Below are 27,943 nucleotides of genomic sequence, written 5' to 3'. Positions count from 1 at the left end.
CTAATTTCTATTAATAAATACGCAAAATTGCAGTTTCTCTGAGTCAACACTTTGCAGAAGGAGCTTCTGCTGCAACTACAGCTGCAAGTCTTTCAGAGTACGTCACTGGCAGCTTCGCAGAACAACTAAAACTCTTGGATAGGGGAGCGTGTAAGAACATCAGTTATTCTTGCCACAGATGAGACGTTGAATTTAGGTGTGGATTTTGAGCACCATTGTGATACAAGAACATGCTTTGATCTAAACCCTCCATCGTAGCTCTGGCTGGATGTCAGGGATGCTTTCCTGCTGAAGGTTATTAAAGTAAAACATTTCCACTGGATGCCACCATGGGGATAGAGTTTTTATGTTGAAGTTTGCAACACAAAGAAAACATTTCATTTTTAGCCTCATCTGACCACAGCTCCATCTTCCCCGTTTTTGCTGAGTCTCATACGTGGCTTGTGTTAAACGGGACCTCTTGTAGCGTTCATTCACAGTTTATTCCCTCCAGTCATCTACAAAGGCCCGATTTGTGGCAGAGGCGCACAGAAAAAAAAAACGTAAAACGCAGTAAAACATTTGCAACTAATAGAATGGCTGCTTTGTCAATAAAAAGCAAGATGTGACGCTGACCATTAGAATGACACTAACAATTAGAGCAGGGGTGTCAAAATTATTACAGACAAGTTAAAATGTTCTTACAACTAAAAATGATCGGCACATCACTTTTTTGCTTTCAATAGCGACCATTTTTACATTCTTTTCAGTCTCACTGTAAAGACGACCACATCTATCCAGTGACTTTTACTCCAATGTAGACTTTGATGCAGCAAAATCTGCTTTTATTACATTTATTAAAATTAGTAAAATAAAGCAATATTTCAAAGAAAGATAAACCACATCCCAGGCGGTCGTATTGCTGAGAATAGACAAATATTTAATTTTTTTTCCCAATCGAGCCCAAAAGAATTGCAAACTGGATGACCAATATTTTAAAAGGCAAATGTGCTAAAACCATATTGAAGTTTTGGCTCTACAATGATTTTCACATTGTTTCATTAAAATACTGCATGCTCATATATTTGTGGAATAGCAGAAACAAGTTGACAATGTAATTTTTTGGGTCATTTTTCCACTTGACAAAAAGTTTGGCCACCTCCTAAATTAGAGGTAATTAAATTGAGTGGAACAAAGATAAGCATTTGCTCACCGAAAAATCACAGGACAGTCAACTGGGACTGTGCCAAAATGAACTGAAGGAAAAAAATTTGTACTTTAATGAATCAGAAAAACTCCTATTATTCAACAACAATCCCTACTGTAGGAAACCCTACAGAGATAGTAATCCCAGTAGGTCTTAATTTAATAATAAGTCCTAGCTACTGTGAAAGCCGCTTTATTTAGTGGGTTTTTTAAGAATAGAGAGAAGACATGAATTCAGTTTTAAGTAAAACCACCTCCAGAATGCACTGGTTTTCAGACTTAGGAAAAAGGTTTAAAGTAGTGCCAAACCATGACAAGAAACCCAGATAATCAGCTTTAGTGGAACACTAAATTGCCACTTTGGTGGAAAGTTGTTGTCTGAACAGCAGTTTCTGCTTACAATGGTAAAATAGGACCTGCTACGGTTTGTCAATGAGATATTCTATTGTCCTTCATTTGACACATTTATAAAAACTCAAATGCCTTCGATCTGACATTTCTTCTGTAGACTGAAGGAGCTTATAAACAGAAACTGCTTTAATAATAATTTAAGTGTGAAAAAGAGCCCACTGCGCGCCGGTTTGCTCAAATAATTTCACTACAATGAGCGTGAATAAAGGCGCTGGTGTGTAATAAGTGGCGGCAGCTTACCAACAAGCAGGGCTTCCCTCTCAGAGTGAATCGGCCCTGTCGAGTTCTTCTCTGTGGGACCTCTTTTCTCCTGACTGCAGGACACCACTGATGAAAGTGTGCCTTCCTGCAAATAGAGAAACACACGAAGCAAGCCCATGAATAAATGAGCCATTAGTCACTGAATTAAACTAATTAAAAGAGGAGTGGGGTTTAAGAATCATACAGAGACACAGAGATGGCTGCTAGTTTATATTGGGCGATGAATATCAGATGGATGTTGACAGTTTCACGATTTATTAAAGGTGTCACTACAAAAAGGGAACTAAAAATAAGTACAATTTTCTTGATAGTGTATTTTTCCTTGACTTGAGCAGCTAAATAAGGCTATTTGCCAATGAAATGAATATTTATACCCCTAAAATAAGATATTTAGATATCCTGCACTTGAAATAAGTTGGAGATGAATTTCTCTTATTTTAAGTGCAAAAATCTTATTCCATTGGCAAATTAGTCTTATTTACCTGCCCAAATCAAGAAAAAAATACACAAATTTCAAGAAAATGTTACTTTTAGTTCCCCTTTTGCAGTATTTTTTTCCGGGGTGATGCACAAGTCTGACTCTATTGCACTTTTTTCTTGTCCACACATCAAAATAATCAAATATATGCATACAGTGACATTCAGAGGTGTTCACACCACTGATAAAACGCCCGATTTATGTTCTATAAAAATAAGGAAACGATAAATCATCTCAAAACTTTTCCTCATATTGTTCTGTATGCTGAAATAACCCAGTTGCATAAATTTGCACACCCCTTAAACTAATGCTTATTTGAAGCACCCTTTGATTCATGTTGAGCATTTAGTCTTTTTGGGTAGAAATCAGGCAGCATCCCCCATCGTAACTTGACAAAATTTGCTCATTTTACCTTGTAAAGGTTCTCCAAATCTATACGATTGGAAGGAAATCTGTTGGCACCCTCTTTAAAGTGACCTCACTGATTTCCTCTCTAATTTCTGGACTCTGGCTAGGCGATTTCAAAACTTTTATTTTTTTCGGGGTAAAAGCCACTTTTAGTAGATTTAAAGGGGAACATATAGTGCTTTCCTGTAACTTTTTACAATTAAGTCATTCAGTTGTGGACTACATAAAGGGGAACTGCAACGCTTTGGTCTTAATTCCTTGTCATTTGCCCCGTTTGTCTGACAGCAACTCGTTTTGGTGCCGTCTTTGAATCTAAAGGAGGCAGCATTCTAAAAAGGGGGACAACTGGACCCAGACGCCACCACCCCTGTTTAACAACGGGTGGTTTCTTGTCACGAAAACCAAGGCTGCTCATCTCTATCCAGGATGAGAACATCTTCATCCCTAAAAGAGTGACCGCTGGCCTGCTGAGAGTAAACCGCCCAATCTTGGCCTGATGAGGTTGTTTCCCCGAGTCGATCACAGTCCTCCTGACATTTAACAGCACACACAACATTGCTCTGTTTGCAAAAAAAAAAAAAAAGGAATGCCTTAAATGTTACAGAAGGCTACAGATGGAGCTCAGGAAGATCTTTAGACACAGTCAGTCACAAACTGAGATTAGCTTTAGGGAAACAAACAGAAGCAGAGGGGAGACACCTAAAAAGGTAAATGATTAAACAGTTTGCTCCAGATCCCCGACAGGTGGGGGGAGAAAAGGCGGAGGAGTTTTTATCTGTGTTTATTGTCCGACTGTATTACTGCATGTAATCTTTCCACTTATGCTCTGGGATGCCTGGTGGGCCTTTTTCAGTTTTTAATCCAATCATCACACACCGTTAGGACGCACCAGCGTGTGGGAGTGTAGACGCGTACACATGTGCGAGGCATTTAAGTTTTTACGGCTCCTTTATTTCCCATCTCGGCTGTGTCTGGGTGATTAATTCAATGACAAATGTGGCTGCAGCACGTTACGCCACTTTAGGCTGCGATGATCTGTTAGGTCAGTGGAGGAAGTCCAAGGGAAAAAAAGATGAGCAGAAAGATGACAAACATAAAAAAACTGAAAAACTAAACATCTTAATGGGTAAGGAGGGCTTAAAATGTCGCACTTACAGCAGTCTGATTGCTGCTCTCCTCGCCGCCGCAGCCGTCGCCCGGCTTTGACGTCTCCAGCTGCAGCACATGAGGAAAAATATGAGGAACACAGGAATCAGGAGTCTGGCTGTGCACAGCCAAGCACTGTTTACTACAAATACAAAACACAGTCCAGAAAAAAAAAATATCATGGATTTTAAACAAACAAGCAAAACTGAATCACTAAACTCCATATGGAGACAATTAACTAATCTGAGTCAAAACTGGCACAAATGACTCATCTGATGACCACACAGCAGATTGGGCCCTGGTTTTTCAGAATGGAGCGCATAAATCCCACCAGCAATACAATTAACAAGTAAACAAAAAAAAAGATCCTCATCAGATTACCTGACCAATCGTTATGCACTAAAGATGAAAAAAAAAAAGAAAATCTTTAGCATAAACTGCCATGCCTAGCAGGCCATAAACTCAAGAATCTGACCCTTTTCCAGTCAGTGAATGCACCATAACGAGATGCAACCTGGTCATACTTTATTTAATTTCCCTCTGGGAAAAATTAAGTGTTTTTGAATTTGAACACTCTTCAGTAGGGATGTTTTTACTGAGGGAAGTTGACTCAGTTTGCTCTCATCTGTATGAGTGGGACTATTAAAAAAAATAAAAAATTAGGTCAGAAGAAGCACTGGCATGGAAGAAACTAATTAAAACAAAACTACTTTCTACCACGTGTTGGGACTTGTCTGCGGTTAATTTAGGATGCACAAGCGCGAGCAAAACTTTCAGCAATTTCCAGGATATGTGAATATTTCCAGCAAAGGTCCTCTGATTTATTATTTTGAGCTGTCAAATTCTTTGACATCGTCAATAATCTAAACTATTTTAAGAATGCGCACAACACTGTTTCAGTAATGCCAGCTGTGCTGAAAGAACAAATTGCTGTTACTAAAATGCACTTAAAATGGTCACTGCTCATAATGTATTAAATGTCAAGGCTCACGGCAGGAAGGCTAGTAAAAGTAACCTGAGTGCCGTTCTTGTGTCTTCTTATCTTGTTTAAGAGGGATTGCTGTTGGCCAAAATTGGCATTGCCAGTTCAGAGCTTTGCAAAAAAAAAAACAGAACAAAAACAGTCCACAAAAAATCCTAACCGTGCATCTTCATTACTAAAAAATGAGGAACATGGAGCCTGTAAGTGTGAGAGACACACTTACAGGCTCCAGTCTGTCAAATCCCATATCCTGTATTCTGAGTATAAAACAGGAAAAGTGGAGTCGTGTGTTGAATATTTTCTTCTTTTACTTGAAGGTTTTCTTTTAAGCTGCACAAAACGGAGGTCTTGTTTCCCTCTTTGGTTTTGTTTTAATGAGCTGGGGCCTAAAAAAAAAGGCAGCAGCATCTCTTATTTTCCTTCTTTTGAATTGTTTCTCGAGTCCATGGATTGACTCCAGAGTAAGAATTGTATTTAATTTAAATGAAGAGGTGTCTAGGAGAGGAAGATGACCTTTGTTCAAACTATCAGCTTTGTTTCAACTATCTGTACCAATCTATAATGAATCTCCCTGTTAGAGAAAGGATCTTCGTTTTTGAGAATATTTTCTCATCAGTGTGGGGGGGCACTGTCAGCTGAAAACCTCAGCCTCCTTATTCATGAACCTGTCAGCCTTAAATAAGTAATACTTTTAGCAGACTATCAGTTTTATTTTATTTATTCTTTTTTTTTTTTTACAAATGTTTGCATTCTTATATTTTAGCCAAGACCCAACTCTTGTCTTTTTGTTGCAGCATGACTTCAGATTAAGGTGTCATATTGAACTAGTTTGTAGCATATGGCTATTTACGGTGACTCACCACAAGTCTCACTTTTGCAGGATAAGAGGAGTTTAAACGTTAGAGATTGACTGAAGTCTTTATACTATATTCATGTGTATTCGTGCACATGCGCTAAAGCGAAAGTTAAAACCCTTAAAATCTTCATGTGAGGTGTAAATTTGGGACAGAAAGTCCCATGAATAAACGAGGAGCTGTTAGACCATCGGATATGTAGTCCCCCTGAACCTCAGCAGCACGTTCTGCTTTATGGTGGAGGCTATGTAACGTCCTCAGAGGCCCTGAAAGCTGCTTTCCACAGTGGAAGAATATATTCCATGTGGTATTTTTGGGTAGAAGTGACAAAGGGCATAAATACAGTAATGTACAGCCATGAAAAAGTAAGTAGACCATCCTTTAACTCTACAGTTAAAGGAGCACCAAGAGCACTCGCATGCAACCTGGTGTTGCAGAGCCACTTCTAGTACCGATTACTATTTTTCGGACTGAGTATTAGTCGCTCGCATCGGCGAGGAGGGTTTTTGGTCCGCTCTTCTTAGCGGCATAGCTTGAGTCCACTGATGCTTGAAGCCTTCATTTCTGCACTGCTATATTAAGTAGACGTCTGGATTTTGACTGACTTTACCACTATACCACCTCGATTCTCTTGCTCCTCAGCTATTTGTTTCTGCAAACCGCTGTGTTTTGGATCGTTTTGTTGTTTCAGTTTGGACCAAGCTTCACATGTCAGAAACGTGACACCACAATTGTATAGTATGTATAGTATGTATGGCTACAGTAACTGTAATGTGCTCAGGTCCTGTGGCTGTGAGTTGGTGAAGATTTTCAGTCATCCAGGTCATGATCAATCCAAAAAAAAGGTTAAAAAATAAAACAACTGGACTTCTATTCTGAAGCTGAAGACGTTTTGCTTTAGATTCAGGAAGCTTTCTCAATTCAAAATGTCTGGAGTAGTGTGTAGTTTAAATTTTTATAGACCTGCTGGCCTCATTGGAGCTTAATTTCACATGTAGATTAACCTGGAACTGGTCGCACCCAAAGCAAGACAGTCTAACAATGTGCATAACGACTCTCCTTTGTTGGGGCGACCAGTTTCAGGTGAATTTGCATGTGAATTTTTAACCTTTTTTGGATTTTGGAGGCATTTGTGCTGAAGTGTTGTGTTTAGCTGCAAGGTTTTATGACGGAACCTCATTTTGGTCTCATCTGTCATCAGGACATTGTTCCAGAAGTCTTGTGGTTCATTCAGATGTAATTTTGCAAAGTCATGCTTCTATATACCTTTTAGAAAGAAAATAACATACATTTTCAGTGTTTTTCTAACTGTACTTTCCTGAACTCTAATACTAACATGTTAACTGAGGCCTGTAAAATCTGAGATGGGATTCATTGTTTTTTTTTTCCTATGAGCATCGCAGAGTCTAACTCTCGTGTGAATTTGCTGGGACGTCTCCCTCCTAGAAAGATCGGCAGCTGCCCTTAAAGGTTTTCAGCATTTGAATCATCTTTCTAGCTGAAGAATGATGGATATGTTTTTTTTAAAATGGCGTTCTAAACCTTCCCAGATTGACGTGCAGAAACAGATGCTTTCTAGAAGGTCATTGCCGATGTGTTTCCGCCTTGGTATGTCGCCAACACATGCATTGACGCTCCAGAGCAGGAAACTGCTCAAATTACTTTTCCTCTGGTGATCAAACCTGATGATGATGATGAAGTAATTAAGTAAATTTCATTAGCAGCAGCAGGCAGCTGCTTTTCATCTTAATCCAAAGGGAACTGCAAGTGAGCATTCAGGGTTCCCCCCTCCATTCTGACTTTTAGTTAAATAACTAATAAAAAAAGTGAAATGTGTGGTACCTTAAGGTTACATTTGAACGATGTCAGATCCATTATGTACTGAGATGTAAAAAAATAAATAAATCAGAACTACAAAATAAGAGTCAGAAAATCTTGAAAGTGACATTCAATTTGTCGGACTGAAGCCTTTCAACTCGACAGACCCAAATCAAAAAAGTGGATGAAGGGCTTGTTTAATTAGCAGGGACATTCCAGCAGATAAATCAAACAGGAAACTGTCAACAGCAGCAGTAGAATATGATAAAAACTGATGAAAAAAGTTTGTTTTTGATGGCAATAATAAGAAGGTTAATCTCTTGAACGACCTGCAGCCGAGTCGCGGGAGTGATGTGCGGTGACAGCTTGGGGACAAGCAGGGACTCGGCGCCGATGAAAGAGGATCGAGGCCGTAAAGAAATATCCTCAACATGACAAATCATCGCACAGTGTCTGCTAATCTTCAGAGAAACCCATACCCTAAAATTGATTTGTCTTTTAGCCTGTAATGAGGCTGTCTTTCATGATTCAAGTTTGCCAGCATGCGGGGATTTTAATTAGCATATTTCCCCTCGGCTCTCAGTCGTGGGGGCACATTTCTTATCAAACTCATCACCATTAACAAGCTATTGACAAGTGTCCCTCTGAAGAAAGGGGCCTGCCAACACGTTCTGTGAAACTCACTGGCGATCTCATGGAGGGAGTCCTCATGAGCTGTGAGAGCTCTTAGTTTGTATTATTAGTTTAAGCGGTGATTCAACTGAGGCTCATTATAATGACAGCCATTGCTCTCATTAAACAGAGCCAGAGGGAACATTAACAAACAAATAGCACAACACCGGGGATTGGAGGGGAGGGGGGGGGGGGGGGGGGGCACACCACCTGAAACATTAGCAAACATGACAGGACAACTGGAGAAAAAAAAATGACCCCCGACACTTGAATTTGTATTTATAACTGGGTATTTAGCATTGCAGGGTGGTAGTTAAACAACTGGGCGTTAATTAGTATTAGACTCGGTTTTGTTGGCAAATGAGCATCCTAGCATAAGCAACACATCCGGTAAATAAATAATGAAGCGGGAGTCGTCTGTAAATGATGATTCAGGCTCCTAAAAGAGCTCCGAGACAAACTGGTTTCAATTAAAAGGGATCTTTCCTGGATGTAGCATCGCCCAGTCGTACAGATCAGCCATTCTGCTATAGGACAATTTTAAAGCTATTCCAAAAAAAAGTTAAAAAACAAAGCAACTGGAATTGTTTTCCGTAGTTAAAGACGTTTTGCTTCCTCTCCAGGAAGCTTTCTCAATTCAAAAAGTCTGGAGTAATGTGAAGTAACAAGCTTTATAAAGGGATCCAACCAGCTCCTACGAAAAGAACTCCAGACTTTTTGAATCTTGGAGAGGAGGCGAAACGTCTTCAACTACGGAAAACAAGTCCAGTTGCTTTGTTTTTTACTTTTTTTTTGGAATGACCATGACCTGGATGACTGAGAACCTTCACCAGCAATTTTAAAGCTACAAACCAGACTTTCCAGGAAAAATAAAATCAATCAAACTCACTTTGAATAGTTTGACACCTACAGAACATCAGGTCAAGGTTAGGTTTTCTATTTCTTTCACTATTTTGTTAAAATTGTTACCTATTTACTGTATGATCCACCCTCCCAAATGCAAGTTTCCACAAACACACACACAAGACAAAATGCATAAAGAGTTATTTTGAGTATTTGTTTTCTATTTTTAATCAAATCCTTCCTCAAATGTTTTTATATCTTACTTCTAACATGTCCATAGAGTTTGAGGATGCTAATATCATCTCATTTCTTGTGACGCCCTCGACTCTCAGCAGAACTAGCAGTATTTTTTTTCTTCAGTGTGATTTTGTTTAAACGTTTGTTTTCTTTGTAAATCCTGCTGTAGAAATTAAAATCACTTCAAAGTCAGAGGAAGTTTGTAATTCTCCACAGAGACACACACGGCAAAGGAAGCAGCAGCGCCTCGTTCCTAAAAACTTAAAATGGAAAAAAACCCAAATCATTACGGGTTGGTGTGATTAGTTTAAGTAATAAATGCTGCAAAATCTACAAATATTTTCAGCTTAGAGTATCCATTGCAATTGTAAATTGCTCCATTTCATCTAAAATTTCCACCAAGGTTAGCCAATATTAATACATTTAAATGTAAGCGCCATAAAACACTGATATTCAATGTTAGAGATGAGCTTTAAATGGTATTTATGAACACAAAACAAATTACACCTGTTGTGCAATTTTAAGTTATCACAAAATATGAACTAAGCAGCTTTCCACTGACAAACTCCATCTGTGGTTTAGGAAAGATAAAAAAAAATCTTGCTTCGTACTGCAGCTGTTTTGTGAGGGGGATTTATCCCAGAGCAAACTGATTTGGGCCTGGTTCCTGCAATGGAAATAGCAAAGAGGGTATAAAAAAAACTACTTTGGTTCCTGGAAAAGGCTGCTGCAGTGAAAATGCACCTAGTACGTGTTTTATTTCTTTTGTGTTTTTATCTGTTTGTGATTAATTTCTGTACACTCAGCTGCTGGGCACCTGATAGAAATGCTGCCTTTCTGTCTTTGTGTGCTGTTAAAGAACGCCGTGTAAAGCCGTGGTTGGGAAAGGCTGCCGATAAAATGCCTAAAGATCAAAATTTAGAACAGATTATTTTGTCAGCTCAGGTTTTTTCTGTCGTACAGAGTGGTGCACCTGGAGAGCTCAGGAGTTTTATGCCAGGACAATTTATTAGTTAAGTGGCTAAATAAATAAATAATTTTTCTTTGCAGGAAAGCAACCAATAAAAAACTCTATGCTGGCTTCGGAGAGCCTGGGAAAAAATTTGATCAAAAGTCTGCCTCCTGACAAGAGCTAATTTTTCACAGTTTTGCATGTCTAATAGAATAAAATAGAAATTCAGGTGCACCAGCAGCAACGTGAAAGACAAAAGAAAAATGTACAACATAATACAGTTATTGAAAATATCATACTCGGATTAAAAGAAATGTGCAGCCTTGTAGGGTGATTTTAAAAAAGTAAAAAAACGAGCATGTTTATTTGTGCATTAAACCAACAATCAATTATTTACAACAAATGAAATGATAAACACTTATGGAGCTTGTTGGGAGCAGTGTTGGTTATTAAGTCTAACAGCTACTGGGAGGAAGGGTCTGTGATAACGCTCCTTTGTGCATCAAGGATGCAGCAGCCTGCCACTGAAACAATAATCCATGCAGTAGCTTCGTGGATGTTGGGGCGGCGGGTGGGGACTAAAACTAAATCACGGCTCTGTTCCTGCAGAGCGAAAGCATCACAACATGACAGACGGCCAGATAGAGCCTGTTATGGAGCGAGTGCTTTAAAACGAGTAAGGCTGCAACTAGTTTGCATTCAGAAACACCTTTTTTTTTTTTCTTTAAAAGAGCCATTAAAACAACATAAAGTGAAAAAACATTAACACACATAAATAAAAACAGGCAGGTGTTCTGTTCATTTATTTTTTTGTTACGAGATAAGAACATTTAAATTAAGGCGTCTTATAAAGAGATGTTAAGGAAACACTTTAAACTAGAAAGCTCTAATAAGAAAATTGAGCTGAGTGCAATTTACCAAAAAAAAAAAAGAAGAAAAAAAAGAAATGGGACTTAAGGTGAACATTATGAGCACAGGGCAGTTAAATAAAGCCATATTCTGTTAGCGCTTTCATACAGTTTCAGTGAACGAAAGATGCAAAGAAGCTATTTCGGGATGTTTTATGATCCAAGAAAAATGGTTCCAATAATCTCAGGATTACAACATCCACCTTCTGCCCCTTTGGTTTATTGATGATTTAGTTCTTTTATATTCTTGCGATTTGCATATTCCTGAACATCTTCAGCTAATTTCTTTCTTATGAAAGTGCAGATTACAAAGTTTTTTCCCCCCTCTCTGAACAAAGACAACAACAACCCACAGAAGTGTTGGGCTGTGAAGCACATCTATAGAGAGGGCCGTCATCTGTCACTGACCTGCATCGTGTGTGTGCTCTGCAGCTTCTGGAGGCCTTCCTTCAGGTTCTGGACTTGTGACTTCAGCTGCCGTTTGTCCTCCAAGCTCTTTTCCAGCTCAGACTCCCGCTGCTTCAGTTCCTCCCTCATTTTTAGCAGTTGCTTCGCGCACAACAGAAGAAAAACAAAAAACCAAAACATTAAGGGATTAATGTTAGCGGCTGTAAAACCACCAGCAAGGGACTAAAACAATTAGATCGGCACTTTTTACACGTTATTGTTTAGCCCGCAAACTTTACAGAGGTAAAAATGTAATGCAGAAAGTCAAAATGCATTAAATGCAGTGAGTGAACATCCCAGGTAAAGGTGTCTAAATATTGCTGTAGCATAATCTCAAACAAAAATGTATTTAGTGAGGAGCATCAATTTTTGACTTTTTCCTCAGTTTTATGGTGTATCCATAACATTTAGATCTGGGACTGCGATGGAGGAAGCTGAGCTTGTGTCTGATGAAGTATTTCTGTCATGATTTGACCATTTGTTTTGGATTACTATACGATTAAAGAAGTTAATCATGATCAAATTTATATTTTTGCCTTTTTTTCCCCACCAGACTTTATTTTTTATATGCCTCGATATTTCAAAGAGGAGCAGCATCCCTTGGTCAGCTGAAGGTTAGCTTCAGTCCGTTTTTTTATTTATCTTTTTTATTTTAGTGGCAAAGAGGAAGGTTTTTGGTGTGGACACCTTAGTTGTCCTTTTGAGAAGGAAAACCTTGGTTTGGTTTGGCAGTTTGCTTTTAGATTCTGATTCTGAAAATGACCTTTAACTGCCTTTCAGGTTAATATTGCATTTGATTACTGAAAACATTATTTTTGCATTATTAATCCTGTCTGTTGGCTCTTCTTTTCCCAGACAATATTTATCGTTATGTGCCTCGTCGCCTATAGAACTCAAGGGAACGTAGCACATATTGGTCCTTTGCTTCATGCTGAACTCATTGATTGTTGACACACATCTCCATCTTAGTCTCAGCTGAGCCAGAGAAGCTTTCATCCCCAACAGCACGGTGGCGTGTCTAGCGATTGTCTGGACACCTAATGTCTTCCTGCGGGCCATTGGGGCAATCTAACGGGCCGCAGCTCAAATAAATTAACCTTTAAATAATTCCTAGGGTTCCTACACAACATTTATTCAAAAATTTCAGATTTTTCTAGACCTACATTTAGTTTATATTGTTTTTATAACATTCTGAACATTTGCGAACATGAAATGACCTTGAAACGCCTTAAATTGCAATTAGGTATTTACTCTAAGGTTGGAGAAATAATGAAACAACACATTATTAAAATTGTCTTTCAGGTTAATGTCGCTGATTTTGTGGTATCTGGACATAAGAGGATGAGAGAATGTATAATTCTCTGATCGGTCAAACAGGGAATGAGGACATTCTATTGACAAAATGCAGAAACATTAAAATGCAGTTTTTGCAAAAAAAAAACACCCAAAGAACAGTTTTAGTGCTGTTATTCTTAGTTTGTACTCTTTGGGGAAAGTTTAAGAACCACAGTTTGGTGTAGCCTGAATTTAAAGTCTAGAGACCAAACTCTAGTCAATTTCCCAAACTTGATTTCTGAATGATCACATGTTCAGGGAGTAACTCAAAAAAATACTCAAGTGTTAAAATCGAGGTGGGAAAAATTCTGCATTATTAGAATTTCATCCTTTAGCAAATTAAAGAAAAAAAGGCTGGAAAATAATAAAAAAAAACATTCTAAACTTATCCAGACTTGGAAACTGATTAAAGTAAATTTCCTACTTTTCCCCACTGTGTAGGAGCCCGGGTGCCATAATTCTGCCTCCAGGAGAAAGGAAATCGTGTATTAACAATTAAAAGCTCCAGGTCGCTCCGACCAGTCAAAAAAAAGTTGAAGCACAAATAAAAAAAAACATCCTCAAGCTACACTTTTTAAAAAAAGAGATTGATGGGGTTAATACAAATTGTGTGATTTTGTTAAAAAAAAAGATTTATAATGTGGGATTTATTCCCTAATGAATAAATGCTTTTGAATTAAAGGCTGGATTTTTCTAAGCTGTTTAGTGTGACGTTATGCTACCAAAAATAGAGGTTTATTTTACTTTAACACCTTTTATACATCAGAACAAGACTGCATTTATGAATAAAAAGAAACAACAACTCTTTTTTCTTTTGTCCAATATTCAAAACACTCCTGACTTTGCATACATTTGTGGACAACGATTGAGAAAGTAAGGCGCTGCTTTCGCCTGTAACATGATAACTGGCTTTAAGAAAGCTTTAAGAGTCAACAGCATTCAAAGTGATGTGTTGAGCACAGATTAAACGATCAGCCTCCTGTGGCGATAATACTGTTTGCACAATCAGAAACCGAGTGCTTATATTGCTGGATTCACCAGCGCTGATGAGAGAGGGTAACAAGCTGGCAATACACGCTGATAAACTTTTATTGCAAATCTAGGAGGGCGCTGTGAAACGCCTCGTGGACCCGGCCAGGTTGCGGTATCCAATTTCTGTGCCTTCGAGTTCATTTAACCCGCTCGCCTCCTCTTTTTCATAAACAAACCCGGAGAGACGCGTGTTGGAAAGGTAATTACTCTCCGGAAGCAGAGAGGAACAGAGCAGCAATAATGGATTCGCTTCTTCGAAACGCGAGTCGATCATAATTTCCATTACCGAAGAAGGACAGCTGAGAGAGGACACCTGACAAACGCAGGAGTCCATTTAGTGCCACTTTGCTTTTATCAAATCTAAATTTTACAGATACCTGTTCTTTAGAAAAGGCATCACGCAGCATTCTGTAATGAGCAGAAGAGAAAACGCAGTCCTTTTTTTTTGGCGAACTGAAGATTCCAGTTTCTTTTACCAAAGTCCCAATTATGTATCGCTGTTGAAGCCTTTAGAGCAGCTGTGAAATGGTGATGAAACTGTAACCGAATAAACACGAAAAAGCAAAAAAAAAAAAAAAAAAAAAATATATATATATATATATATATAAATATGGATTTTCATTCTGTGATAGACTGGCGACCTGTCCAGGATGAACCCCGCCTCTCGCCCAACGACAGCTGGCGACCCGACAATGGATAGACGTGTTAGAAAATGGATGGATGGATTCTAGTAAAATATCAACAGATAAGATATTATTATTTTTATTAGTATCATCAACCTGCTCGAAATTGGGATTTCTACTGATTGCAAATATACTGGCAAGTCTGCGTGGAAGTTGAAATAAAGGAACTCTAAGGGGACTCTAAATTTATCTCTCAACTTTTCTCCCTTTTAGCATTAGTTGTCTCATCTGTTTCTCTTCTTTTTTTCTTCTTCTACCTTACGGTTCCGTGTCGAATGAAATATGAAATAGTCCCAGAATAAAATCTAATAAAGCTTCTCGCATATATAAATCAAGCGGAGCGCTATAGCGAAAGCAGTAAGGCACCACTTGTGAAAGTAAAACCTGTCGGGCTTTTTTTTGGCATTAAGACAGCAATTGCTAAAGCTACACTGACAGACACACAAATGAATAAATAAATAAAAAGAAATGAATAAATGTACTGTCTATACCATCCTGTTCTTGCTGAGATAGATTTTCTTGATGCTCTGCAACATTTCAATAACTTTAAAATACTTTTTTTTTGTGATAGACCTGCATAGAGAAATTTATAAAATCTAATGGCTAATTGGTAAGTAGAGTCTATGTAGGTCTAATTTAATGATGAACACAGCTTCTGTGGAGGAGACACAGAGATCCATTGCTCAGGTGGGAGAACCTGCTTTAATGATAGGATTTATTAAAAACATACAGCCAGAGGCGCAACGAAATGTTTTAAATGACATACTAATGTATTAGGGTGACCCAGTCAAAGTCTAGTGCAAAGTCTGAATGAGACTCTGCTGCAAGACTTGACAATTGTTATCTATCCATGGTTGCAATGACAAATATTGATGATTATAATGAAATGTCTCTTAATGAGCAAAGCTAAGAAAGGAATACTTTAAAGACATGAAGCTGCAGCAAATATAAAGACTTCTATAGTTATTAGTAAATTCGTACTGTTACAGCCAGTTAAAAGTTTTGCAGTCTTCGGTTCGGTCTATCATATAATATTATAATAAAATATCCAGAATTTTGTGGCTGTATGGTGACAAAAATATGAGGTATTTATACTGTTGCAAGGCATTAATTTTACACTAATTTGAGCAATTTTACACTAATTTGCCCACATCAAACCCATCTCTTGAGGACTACATTTTAATTCCATCTAAGGATTTCCTGAATGCTTTATGTAATTATTTTGCTTCCCGTTTCACCTGCCAGTCTAATCTATTAATGTCCATCTTTGTTTCAGGTTGTTTGATTTCTAAACATCAGGGAAGACAGCAGGAAAAAACCTTGGGTGTTGAATCCTTTTTTTGTATTTAATGGATTTTTCAAAGGTATTAAACCACTTAGACAGATTGTAATTTGAAAATGAAAGGATAAAGTAGCTCTCCAAAAGCGAGCGCTTACATTACGAGCCACAAAACAATGCAACATTTCTTTTTTTCCATTTTCCGTTTTGAATAAATGATTTAAAAATTGTTTTAATGGCCTTGTTTTTCTCCTCCACACATGTATCTGCGTGCTTTTTAAAATAGCATCGCAGCAGAAAAACGCACCAATGCAATCATCCAATTGCCCGTGTTGGGTTGAAGCGATTGTCAGGAAGCAGGGAGGTTTTAGTTTGAGCGACCGCAGGTGAAGGGTTACCTTTTGCATGCCTTGCAGAGCCTGCTGCAGGAAGCTGAGCTGCTGTGAATGAGTGCGGTCCTCCTCGCTCCTCGCTGGTTGGTTCTTTCCCTGCTCCTGCTTGAGCAGCTCCACCTCGTTCCTGTAGGCGTCCAGCTGGCAGCGCAGCGAGTCGTTCTCCTCCTTCAGCGCTTCTGCTTGGGAAACACCTGCAGGCATTAAAACGCACGACACTATGCTGAGTATGACGGGGCAGTCGGCCTGCAGCGCGTTAATAAACACCTTTAAATGGTTTTTACGCGTTCCCAACGGCCTGGCTCTGTAAATAAAACCTAAAAAGCGTCTGAAAGTTAGATAGCAACATTCACGCTGAATCCCTTTAATCTCTTGAGTGTTTTGCAGGCATAAGAGGTTGAGACAATATTTTATGACAGTACATCCAGAAACCAAGAATAACAACAAATCTATTTGATGGATGCTTGCTAATAAAAGCATCTCAGCTTATTCCCAAAGTGCAGACCCGAGTCAGAAAAAAGATCTTGTGTTTATTTATAACACGGGTTACGCGCAGGAGCCGGAAAACTTCTAACAGCTTTTTTTTCCTCTCTTCTTTCCACCTAATTCTTTTATTCCGTCCCCAAAGACGACACGCTGCAAGTTATACAGCTACAATTCACCTTTTATAGGGACCACAATGTCATTCTCCCAGCTGCATTAAAATTACAAAAGACAAACAGGGCAGGAAAAAAAATAAAATAAACGTCTAAAAACAGATGATAAACAGGCCTTGATGAAAGATTTTAGTATGTCAGCCATTCTGGCATATGTGAAGATTATTACTGCGGGAAAGCAACTGTATCCAAATGTAGATAAACTATTTCACATTTTACCACTAGATCACGTGTCAAACTCAAGGCCCGCGGGCCGAATCCGGCCCATCAAGGCTATTTATCTGGCCCTCAGCAGCCAAAAAGTGCATATCATGTCATAGGGTAGAGGTATATATCCTTTTAAATTGTATAAAGTGGCTAAAACTGTGCCTCTTGCAGTGAATGTTGATTCTTTTTAACTGTCTTTTAACAACATCTAGGCACCAGAGAAGAGAAAAAGTGATGCAGAATGATGAATTTAAAGTGTAACTCGCTCCAATATCCATTTTGTTTCGCAGATAAACTGTATAAATTGGACCTAAGGGTGCTACTTTCATGTTACTGTGCATTTATTTTATTTATTTCAAAAGTATCATCTACACAGGTGCAACCGGCCCTTTTAATGACTTCATGATGCTGAAGCAGCCCCGTGTAGAAATGAGTTTGACACCCCTGCTCTAGATCATGTACTTTTGTCTGTGTTTTGCGGTGTAACTTGCTGTTTTACCAGATGATCCTGTCAGTAACCTGTGAATTAAAACACATGTGGCTGAAGACCTGCCTGCAAACGACAGACACGTTCCACAGATGAACTCTCAACACTTCTGGTTATTGTACATAAGAAAATGGTATAAAAGAAACATTAAATAATTTTCTCTGGAGTTCAAAACTAAATCCACCTCTGTGTTTAATTTCCAGGAAAAGTCTCTTGATTCTGTGAAAAAAAAAACATCCTTTAAAGGAAAGCCTGATTTAACTTATACAGAAGCCAAGTACATAACTACAATCAGTCATGTACATTTGATTCTCTTCAGATGTTACCTTGCCTCCTTTATTACGTCAAAACACCAGTGATCAGATGGAAAACTGATGCGCTCAATAAAATAGGCAGTATCTGTTGTGATGATGGAGCGAAAACGCCCAATCTTAGCATAAATTTACCACTTTAACAAATACAAGCTCAAACCTCAGTTCAGAGACATTAAAACTGCATTTCATTTGGGTTGATAGTTGATTGCAAGACAATTTCAAGTTAAATTCACAGCTTTAAATATGAGTTCAGGTTTACTTATATTTATTTATTAGCTAAAGTAAGAAAAATCATTTTGTTTTGTGATGATTGCATTTATTTTAGCCAGATTATTGTAATCTGATTACTTCCAATTTCTCCTGTTTACACGACCTGTATTTCAATGTGGGCAAATATTCCCCGTAAAGAAATGAAAAACTGAATTAGCTTTCCAAAACACTCAGAAATTTGACTCTACGTGTATGAAAGCATAAACACCAGACATCTGGATCCTGATGACCAACTTCTGCATAGAGTATAAAGTTCACTCGCAGCAGCTGTTTACCGTCAATAAAAGCTGCTAAAGGTTTTCAACGCGAGCGGAAATGCATTTAAATTCCACTAATGCCACTCAAACATTTTTCTATACGAATAAACGAGGCAAACAAGAAGCTCTATAGACAATAAACGTGCTTCGCCTGTATAACAGGTACAGATGCTGACAAAAGGCACTTCGTTTCTTTGTTAGGATCTATTTTAAAACACGATTTTTAAATCACCGTATGAGGCAACATGAGAAACAGTCTGACAGCATGAAGCTTGTGAAAGCAGCTTGGGTTGCTATCTGGATTTTCCTTAATGAGACATTTTCACCTTAAATCAGGAGCAAGATAACTCTACCAACCTCTGAGAATCAAAGAACCGTTTTGGTTCTTTTGGGATTTTGAGAACATCTCTAGTACCTTAAAAATTTTTTACTTTTCTTTTAGTCAAAAAGACTCCGGTAGGCTCCGGCTGATATCCTAGGTTCTTCTTTAAAGAAAATAAACCTGGTTATCTCGAGACAACGACATTTGCATGTAAAGTGCCAGCGTTCACAATCTGACATTACGAGTCGCCTCGTTGGAAGAGCGCAGTCGTGTCTGTATTCACGTCGGGTCTGATAAATCAAAAAACCAGGAGTGCATTAAGAATGGACTGGAAAGTCTAATAATCCCAGAATGTTCTGTCCAATAGCTCTCTGCTGGATATTTGACCTGACCTGCAGAGCAGAGGCGGCAGACGGAAGGAGGTATCATTATTATTAGACCTGCCCAGCACCAGAAACGTCCAGCACTATCAGCCCGCTCTCTTTCTGTAAGGCTTGGGAAGAAGCTTTTATTATTATAAAAAAAAAAAAAAAGGCAATTCACCGACTGTACGGGAGATAATCCTCATCCTCTCTCTCTCTGTGTATATAAAAGGCTATCTTATTAGGCTATGTGTAGGTGTTCATGAGAGCTGCCAGCAGTCTATCATGAAGGACCATTGGCAGTGTTAATGAACTCTTGCTGGGTGAGTGTGCGTGTCCGGATCGAGCTTGTGTGCGCTTCTCTTCCAGCAAAATGAAGGTTTGAGGTGAAAAGGGTATTGATCTGAGAGCCTCATCAGCTTTGGCGAGAGGAGATGTCAACCGCGTGGCCAGATTCGGTTACATAACCAGCAGCGCTATCGACCCCGCCGCCATCCCAGAGCAGGGACGCACGCGCACGCCTCCGAGGCGCACACCCGCGACCAATAACCCGCCGGTATGCCTCTCTATTCTGCACACGGCCCAGACGCGGAGCTTCGATTCGCTTTAAAAACAGGCTGCAGTCATAACACAGGTGCTTCCAGCAGGGCTTGTTGACGCGTAAACATGCACTCTTAGAGGTTAGAGGAAAAAAAAAAAAAAAAAAAAAGGGAGGGGGGGGGGGAGATTAACACACAGCCTGTTAACACAAGACGTGTCACATTACACCCGTCACCTCCGTCAATCCTGCAGAATCGAGCGAAATGACAAGACTCTGACAGCAGCACTAATTGCTGATAGCTAAATAGCGAGGTTGCAAATGAGCTGACTGCGGCGTTTCCATTTATTTGCATGCTAATTAGAGATGCTGTCATATTAGCGAATGGCAGAGATCAGAGCGATGAACAGGGAAGAGGGAAGAGCATACGATGGAAAGCAGGGACCAGACGACGGCGACCTTACATGCGGCGGTGAGTGGTTCCTGCCTGCTGCCCCGGTGACTACTCTCAAGTTATTGTTACGGGGCTTCAGAGATAAGCAACACCATTAGCGCGCGCGCGGCTTCAGCAAACACAGAGAGACTCCTCTGAGGTTCGAGCTGATGATCGTCGCCGCTGTAACGTAACCTAATCTGGAACGGCAGCTGGTAGATGAGGGCTCTGTGTGTGTGTGTTTTTTACTGGTGTCAGGTGGGCTAAAATCACATTCAGCAGTCAGGTTCTGCACCAACTCTGAGCACGGTACCAGCATCAGGGCGTACTTCTTTTTTTTTAATTCACGCAGAGCTGTAAGATGGCTGTCAGATGCTTAGGGGACGATCACTGTCATTCCAAATAAAGGCAGCCATCTCCCTCAGTTATTTAGCAATCAATGCTTCCATCCCCCCGGAGATCTCGATCGGTGGATTTCCTGTCAGGATGACAACGGTGCTGGGCTGCGGATACGCGCATGCATATGCATACCTGAGTCCTCCGAGTCTTTGCTGTCAGGGACGTCCTCCATATCATCGTCAGACATCTCCATCTCCTCTTCCCGTCGGATGCCCATCAGCTGCTCGTTGTGCATGTTTCTGATCTCCTGCGAGGCAAAGTGAGAGGAGAGGTGGGTGAGAACTGCCAAGACTCATGAGGACTTTTAAGAAGGTGCTGAACTTGACCGGGTGCAATCGCCAGTAAAGAATCCTCTTCTATAGTTAATGTTGAGAGCTATGAGACTTTAACACACCAGAGGGGGATAAAGGAGGGAAGCTTCAAAACTAAGGATCTGTATCTTTTTTTTAGAGCTCACACAGCAAATGAGGCATAGCAGTATGGGTTTGTACATCACGATCACTTTAGTGAAAAACAAGCGTATAAAGTGGCACAAAAGCGACGCATCCCACTCCAAATTTTAATATTATATATATATATATATATTCCTTTTTTAAATGGGAGGAAAAGAATACATGGTTTTCAAACCTTTGTACATTAAAAAAAAAACAATTGGAAAAGTATGATGTGCATTTCTTTTGAGCCTTCCTGAACGTATATTCTTTATCAAAATACCTTTGGCTCCATTGCACAGCTAGAGATTGTAGCTTTAATCCGTTCTTCTTCGCAAAATACCTCCAGTTCAGTTATATTGGGTGGAGAGCTTTTCAGCAATTGTCAAGCCTTGCCACAAATTTTCAGTTGGATTTAAATCTTCAATCCTCTAAATCTTTATTTAGCTCAATCCATCTGGGAGAAAGCATGATGCAGCCACCACCATGAAGTGTTAGTTAGTGCTAGGTCTCATCTGTTCAGAGCAACTTTTTCCTTATGTTAACTGTGGAAACAGGTGGTAAACTTTAAATGTAAACTGTTATTTCTCCTTGCTACCTTTACCTTAAGGCAAGATGAGTGGTGTGCCTAATATCAACAATAGACGTCTTATCAACAAATTGCCCCACCTGAGCTGAAGGCAAGGCACGTTTATTTGTATATTCAAAGTGCTCTACATGAGAAGCACATGAGAAAAGAAACATACAGAGGAACGCACATTGCTGTGGAATAGTAGCAGTAGGTCAAGATAAGTTGGACCACAAACGTAATCTAATGAAGTTTCAGTGAACTACAACACTTTGAATTGAACATTATGTTTAAAAGGCAACTCTAAACAGATTTAAAAGGAACTCATGGTTTGATTACAGTCCTCTAGAAGTTTGTTCCAGATAAGTGGAGCATAAGAACTAAATGCTGCTTCTCCGTGTCTGGTTCTGGTTCTAGGTATGCAGAGTAGATTTGAGCCAGAAGACCGTAGTGCTCTGGAGGGTTGATACACTGATAACAAGTCTGTGATGTATTTAGGTGCTAAGCCATTTAGGGATTTATAGACTAACAGAAGTATTTTAAAGTCTATTCTCTGAGATACAGGGAGCCAGTGTAAGGACTTTAGAACTGGGGTGATGTGCTCTACTTTCTTAGTCTTAGTGAGGATGCAGGCAGCAGCGTTCTAGATCAGCTGCAGCTGTCTGACCCACTGTAGATATCTGCAGCTTCTACAAACGTAGCACGGCCCTCAATGCTGTTATGACCTGCCTTGATAAAGTAGGTGGAAGGTCATGCAAACTTGGCAGGTTTGCAGTTGGGTCACATTCTTTCCATCTACGGACGGTGGATTGAAGAGAGCCTCTGCAAGATGTTGAAAGCTTGGAAAAGCATTTTAAACTTCCCCACAACTTTCTCTGTCTTCATGTTGCCGTCCGCTCCCTAATGTTCTCTGACAATCCTCTGAGGCTTTCACAGAACACCTGGATGCATTACTGAGATTAAGCTACACACAGATGCACTTCATTTTCCAAATAGGACTCGTCTAAAAGCAAATGGAATGGCTAAATATATCTCACTTTTTATAGATTTTAAAATATAAAAAAACATCCAAAAAAATGATCCCTTTCCTTCCACTCTACTGTTAGTGGTTGTATTGTGACAAAATGTTAAAAAGTTAATTACTTCTGAAAGACATCCTAAATGTAGCAATATACATTTACGATGTATATGTATATAGATAGATAGATAGATAGATAGATAGATAGATAGATAGATAGATAGATAGATAGATAGATAGATAGATAGATAGATAGATAGATAGATAGATAGATATACACACACTGCTATGGAGATAATAGGCATACTATGGGAATTGAAACAAGTACTTTTTATTCTCTCTAACGGCTTATGGCTAAAAGCAACGAAGAAAAAAAATTAATAAATAAATTCCCATTTGTGGGAATTATCATTATTCAAGAAGCATTGTGTCAAGATCAAGAACATTTATTAAGATCCTCGATCAATAATAATTAAATAAATAAATAATTTCAATGACTGCTGATCCAGCAAAGGACAAAAGAGATTCCTACTTGAACTGATTAAAATCACAGTGCCATAAAAAAAAGTCAAGTGGGACCCATTTCTAAAGCTAATTTATTCAGAGCAGCCTCCATTAAAATAAAGCTGCAAAGATTTAACAAAGCATTTTGTACAAGGACAAGCTGAGCAAATAAAGTGATTTTAGATAGATGATGATGATGATGACGGTGAAAAAAAAAAAAACTCTGGACTCCAACCGCTGAGAAAATCAGGCAAATTATCAGCAAATATTTCTAAAAGCTCTTTAATAAAAGGTAAAACTGGCTTTGTGCATCCAAGAATTTCACTCATCTTTCAACAAAAAGGCTTCAAAAAGATATCTTTTAAAAATAGACGTGTGAAAGTAGACTATCAAGGTTTTGCTGCATTTCATTGAGCATTATTTTGCAATAAGGTAAAAAAAAAAACCCAGTTAAAACAGAAGACAATATGACGTGGAAATGCTGCAAGCAGATTCAGAGGGAGATTGTCTGAAAAAGGATAAAAAAATTAAACAAAAGCAGGTCTGTTTAAATTTTTTTAGGCTAAAGTTTGAGAGGAAATCAGCCATCTGCCAGCTGACGTCACCGACCAAAGCTCACGGAGAAAGTCACACAGGTACTCCACACACACCCGCAGGTGAAGAAACACAACCCACTGGTGGGCACGAAGCACACCTGACAGGAGGCGGCAGCTGCTGTCTGACTGAGGAGCAGAGCTGAATCTATTTTACTTTGCTGCCTTCTTTTCTTTAGACTTCACCTCCCTGCCACAGCATCTGAATGAAGTAAAACGCCTGCTGTCGTGGCCCGTCTTCTCTCTGGCCAGAGCTTTCCCGTACAGGAAGTCTGATCACCGTGGAAACGGGCTGGCATCAGGCTATAATTTTGGAGTACAGAAGCAATCGGTTGTGATTTAACACACATGTGCAGCTACGTGTAGCTTCTTCACACTTAAAACCCTTTATTACGGTTCCCTAAACGTCACACGAATGTATGGCTGCATCTTGCAGCTCTCATTACCTCCTCGTTTTTAAGCAAAGCTTTCAGCGGAGGCAGGCTGAGGATGACAGGGCAGAAGTGAAGTAGCTGCTGAAGAAATTCGAGCTCGGGTGAGACCTAGATACAGAAGGCTTGTAATAGGTTGGTTTAATCCAAAACACAGTAAGAGAGCAAATAAATATGGTCTCGGCATACAGAGCCTGCAAAAAAATAAGTATTCACGGCTCTTGAACTCTTTTATATTTTTCCACTTTTTCTGTGAATAGACACAAAATTATGCGTTTATGAAGTTTGGCGTATGTTTTAGTCAGAGGTGCTGCGAATACGTGTGGAGGGGGAATGTTTCATTATGGGATTTCTGATGAACAAATGCTGTTTGTTAGCCTGTCATGTTTTCTTTTGCTTTTTGGTAATTGCAAAATTTGTTGCCTATATGTTTACTTAGATATGTCCTCCTAAACGTTCTTGGTAAAACCTTTTCTTAGTGTAGTGTTCATACTGATTTTGTTTGCATTTCTAATAGTCTTTTTTTTTTTTAAAACTAGCATATTGCTCTTTCCCTGCCTTGTTAAATGAAGGTGACACAAAATGTTAAAAGATAATTCTGAGAGGAAAAGTTGAACGTCCAGCAGGAAAACGACCCTAAACAGACGGCAACTACAAAGTAGTTCAATCAAAGCTCATGTGTCGGAATAGCCTGGTCAAAGTCCGGACATAAATCAAATTGAGAATCTGTGGCAAGACTGGAAAATTTATATTCATAGTAGGGCTGGACAACATGGCCAAAAATTATATCAGGATATATTTCTTAATTTCAGTCGCTATAATATAATTAGGATATCGATATAAACAAAATAGAAGTCTCAGAAAGACTGCCAAAAATGCCCCAAACAGATGCCTGTACAAAGTTATGACAATTAATTAGCCGTTATTATAAAACTCCTCCAATTTAACATTTTAGAAATACTTCCTTTAAAAAAATAACACCTATAAAACTACATTAAACCCGGAACATCAGAGACAAATACTGTAATCATAGACTGAAATTAGGGCTGGACGATATGGCCAAACATTTATTACGATATATTTCTTAATCTCACTCGATCCAATTTAATTACGATATCAATAATAACAAAATAAAAGCCTCAGGAAGACAGGCAACAATGTCCTCAACGTAAGCTTGTACAAACTTAAGACAATTATTTTGCCATGTTTAAAAAAACTCCAATATAACACTGTAGTCATAAACTGTAATGTATATTGAAATATGAGAAATGTCATATCACCGTTATTGAATAACGTTATATTGCGACATATATATTAATACTGAATTATTGTCCAACCCTAATTCATAGTCATTTTTTATCCAAAAAGGTCAGTCTCTAGATCTACAAAGCTGGTGGAGACATACCCCAAAAATGTCCACTGCAATAAATGTAAGTAAAACAAAGAAGGAATTTTATTCTACAAAACAAATGTGTGGTACTTTGTGTAGGTCTATAGCATAATCTCAAACTAAAACACACTGAAGCTTGTGTCTGTAAAGAGATACCCAAAAGTCATCACCCATCTTACCACCATGTGTGGAAACCGAGCTACTATAAACTTTTTCAGGAACGGCTGGCGAGGCGGAAGGTAAAATTTCAGGTCGACCGTTTTGATTACTCTGAGAATTAGAGCAGCAGTTTGGCTTTTCGTCACCTACCTTATTACAAGAGGCTTTATTGCAGGACGATTGCTGCCTCTGCCGTGTCAGATTCTGTTATTGTTGTGCGTGCACAACTCAACGTGCCCCTAAATTACAGCTTAAATGTGTTCGTCGAGCTGAAGTTCAGGAAAAACTTACCAATGGAAATATGATCATAAAAGGCCCATTAGACACCGGACTGTAACACACTCCAGACCCCTCAGTTACATACAAACCATCATCGTGCCAATTAATGTCCCATTTGGCAGAGTTAGAACACAGCAGGCTCACAGTAAAAGACAACAAAACGCTGCCAGAGGAAGAAAATCCACACTTTCAGTTCTCTAAATGTTTTTCTTGCCGTTTTACTCAAATTCCTGGGGGGTCCGCTGGTTCAGGGGAAAGAGCTTGTGCAGATTTACCTGATTTACCATTAGAGATGGAAACAAACTCACCCAGCAGCTTGCATTCATTCAGGAGGGGAGTGGGGAAGAGTGAGGAAGAGGAGAAGTCTGGACCTCTGCATTGAGCAGACACCTGTTCAGCAGCCTTTCTTGCTTCACAGTACTTAATATATCTTCATTTTTAAGCATTTCTACTTCAAATATTTGAATAAAATATCTCTGTACGACACTGTAGGACTAGCTGAAACATGATTTAAGCTGTCGATGAAACACAAACCAAACAAAAAAAAAAGGCAGAACGTCTATTTTTACATAATTTACACGGACAACAGAATGAATCCAAAGGGTACCAACCTCGACTTGCTTGCGCCACATGTCCAAGTTCTTGCGCTGAGCTTTGGAGAAATGGTCCCATGCCTTTTGTTTGGAAGCAGCTTGGAATACAGACACAATCTGTTCAACTGTGGCGGGATGCAGGGAGGGAGCAGAGACCACCCAGAGACAGAGACAGAGAAAGACAGAGGGCAGTTGGGAGGGAGCAGAGGAGTGAGAAAGTGGAGTCAACTAGGCATACGTACTCTGTGTGAGCATGTTTGTGTGTGTCTTACATACCGACGGACGCCGCTGCACCACCTTATGGACGGCTGTTCCAAGTCACATTTGAACATTTTGACATATCATCCAAATTATATCAAATTAATGTGAATATTTTACCAGATTTTCTGAAACTCTTTGGTTTTTGGCTGCCTTTTAGCTCCTTTTTAAGTCCTGTAGCTGATCATTTTCAGAGAAACGTTTCACTTTCTTCCTTTTTTATCAAGCTATGATTTATGAATCATTTGTAACGTTCTGTTGTGGTTTTGATTTAGCATTATTTCTGTTTCTTGTGTTAGAGTTATGCTTAGCCTGTTTTTGTTATCTGGCCTTTGTTATTAGTTTATTTCAGCCCTTGCCTGTTTAGCCTTATTTCTTACCTTAAGTTTTTGTCTATCAGTCTGTTGCTCCCTTTATTATTTCCACCTGTTTTGGTTAATTAGTCCCGCCCTGCTCTTCTGTTCCGTTCGTCTATTTAAGCCCACCTTCGTTTCTGCTCAGTTGCTGGATTATCTCGTCTCGTCCCTGTCCGTTACCTCATGGTAAGAGCTTTGCAGCCTCTGTTTATGTTATATGTTGTTTACCCCGAATTATCTGTCCTGTTTTTTGAGTCTGTCCCAGCCTTTTTTTTACCCTGGAGGATCCGTCATCTTTTTCAATAAAGACCCTTTTTTAGCATAAGCTCCGTGTTTGGCTTAACTTTGGATTCACCACATCAAATCATTACAGTATAATCCAGCCACCATGAATCCAAAGCCAACACATCCTCTCCGTACCGGAGGAGCTATGCTTGTCCCGGCCTGCGCTCCATTCACCTCTAGCAACCACTCACCGGATTTCTTCTGTCAGTCCCCTTCACCGCCGTTCAAGCCAGATCCGGACTTTTTTCTGGAGGTTGACGCGGAGGTGATCCAGGAGCTCCGTCCGGACCTTTTTTTGGAGTCGGTCCCATTTCCTTCTCCTGGCGATGAGGCGCATGAATCGCCGTTGGCGTCGGCGGTCCCCTTCCGTCAGGAGGAATCAGTATCTCCGCCAAGCCCATCATCCCGCCGCCGGAGGAAGAGACGACGGCTTGTTGACCACTCCGCCAGCCGTTCTAAGCAGCCGTCAGTTGAGCCTGGTCAGCCTCAAACGGTCGGTGCTGCTCAGCC

The 27,943-nt window shown here is 39.4% G+C and overlaps 1 protein-coding gene across 2 annotated transcripts in view; it reads right to left on the bottom strand.

The window, feature by feature from the left end:
• enox2 (ecto-NOX disulfide-thiol exchanger 2) overlaps nucleotides 1–27,943 on the bottom strand; it is a gene marked incomplete at its 5' end in the record, with an annotated part of 205,629 nt that overhangs the window by 8,421 nt on the left and 169,265 nt on the right. For both annotated transcript variants that reach the window (XM_036126918.1, XM_036126920.1), the window contains 6 exon segments: nucleotides 1,837–1,942; nucleotides 3,899–3,958; nucleotides 11,564–11,704; nucleotides 16,330–16,517; nucleotides 20,701–20,815; nucleotides 26,553–26,659. In XM_036126918.1, coding sequence (XP_035982811.1) covers nucleotides 1,837–1,942; nucleotides 3,899–3,958; nucleotides 11,564–11,704; nucleotides 16,330–16,517; nucleotides 20,701–20,815; nucleotides 26,553–26,659 — 717 coding nt within the window.

This window comes from Fundulus heteroclitus, chromosome 23 (genome assembly GCF_011125445.2).
Source record: "Fundulus heteroclitus isolate FHET01 chromosome 23, MU-UCD_Fhet_4.1, whole genome shotgun sequence".
Classification (NCBI taxonomy): Eukaryota; Metazoa; Chordata; class Actinopteri; order Cyprinodontiformes; family Fundulidae; genus Fundulus; species Fundulus heteroclitus.
The sequence above is the reverse complement of the archived record's forward strand: the minus strand, read 5'-3'. Positions and strand labels throughout refer to the sequence as shown.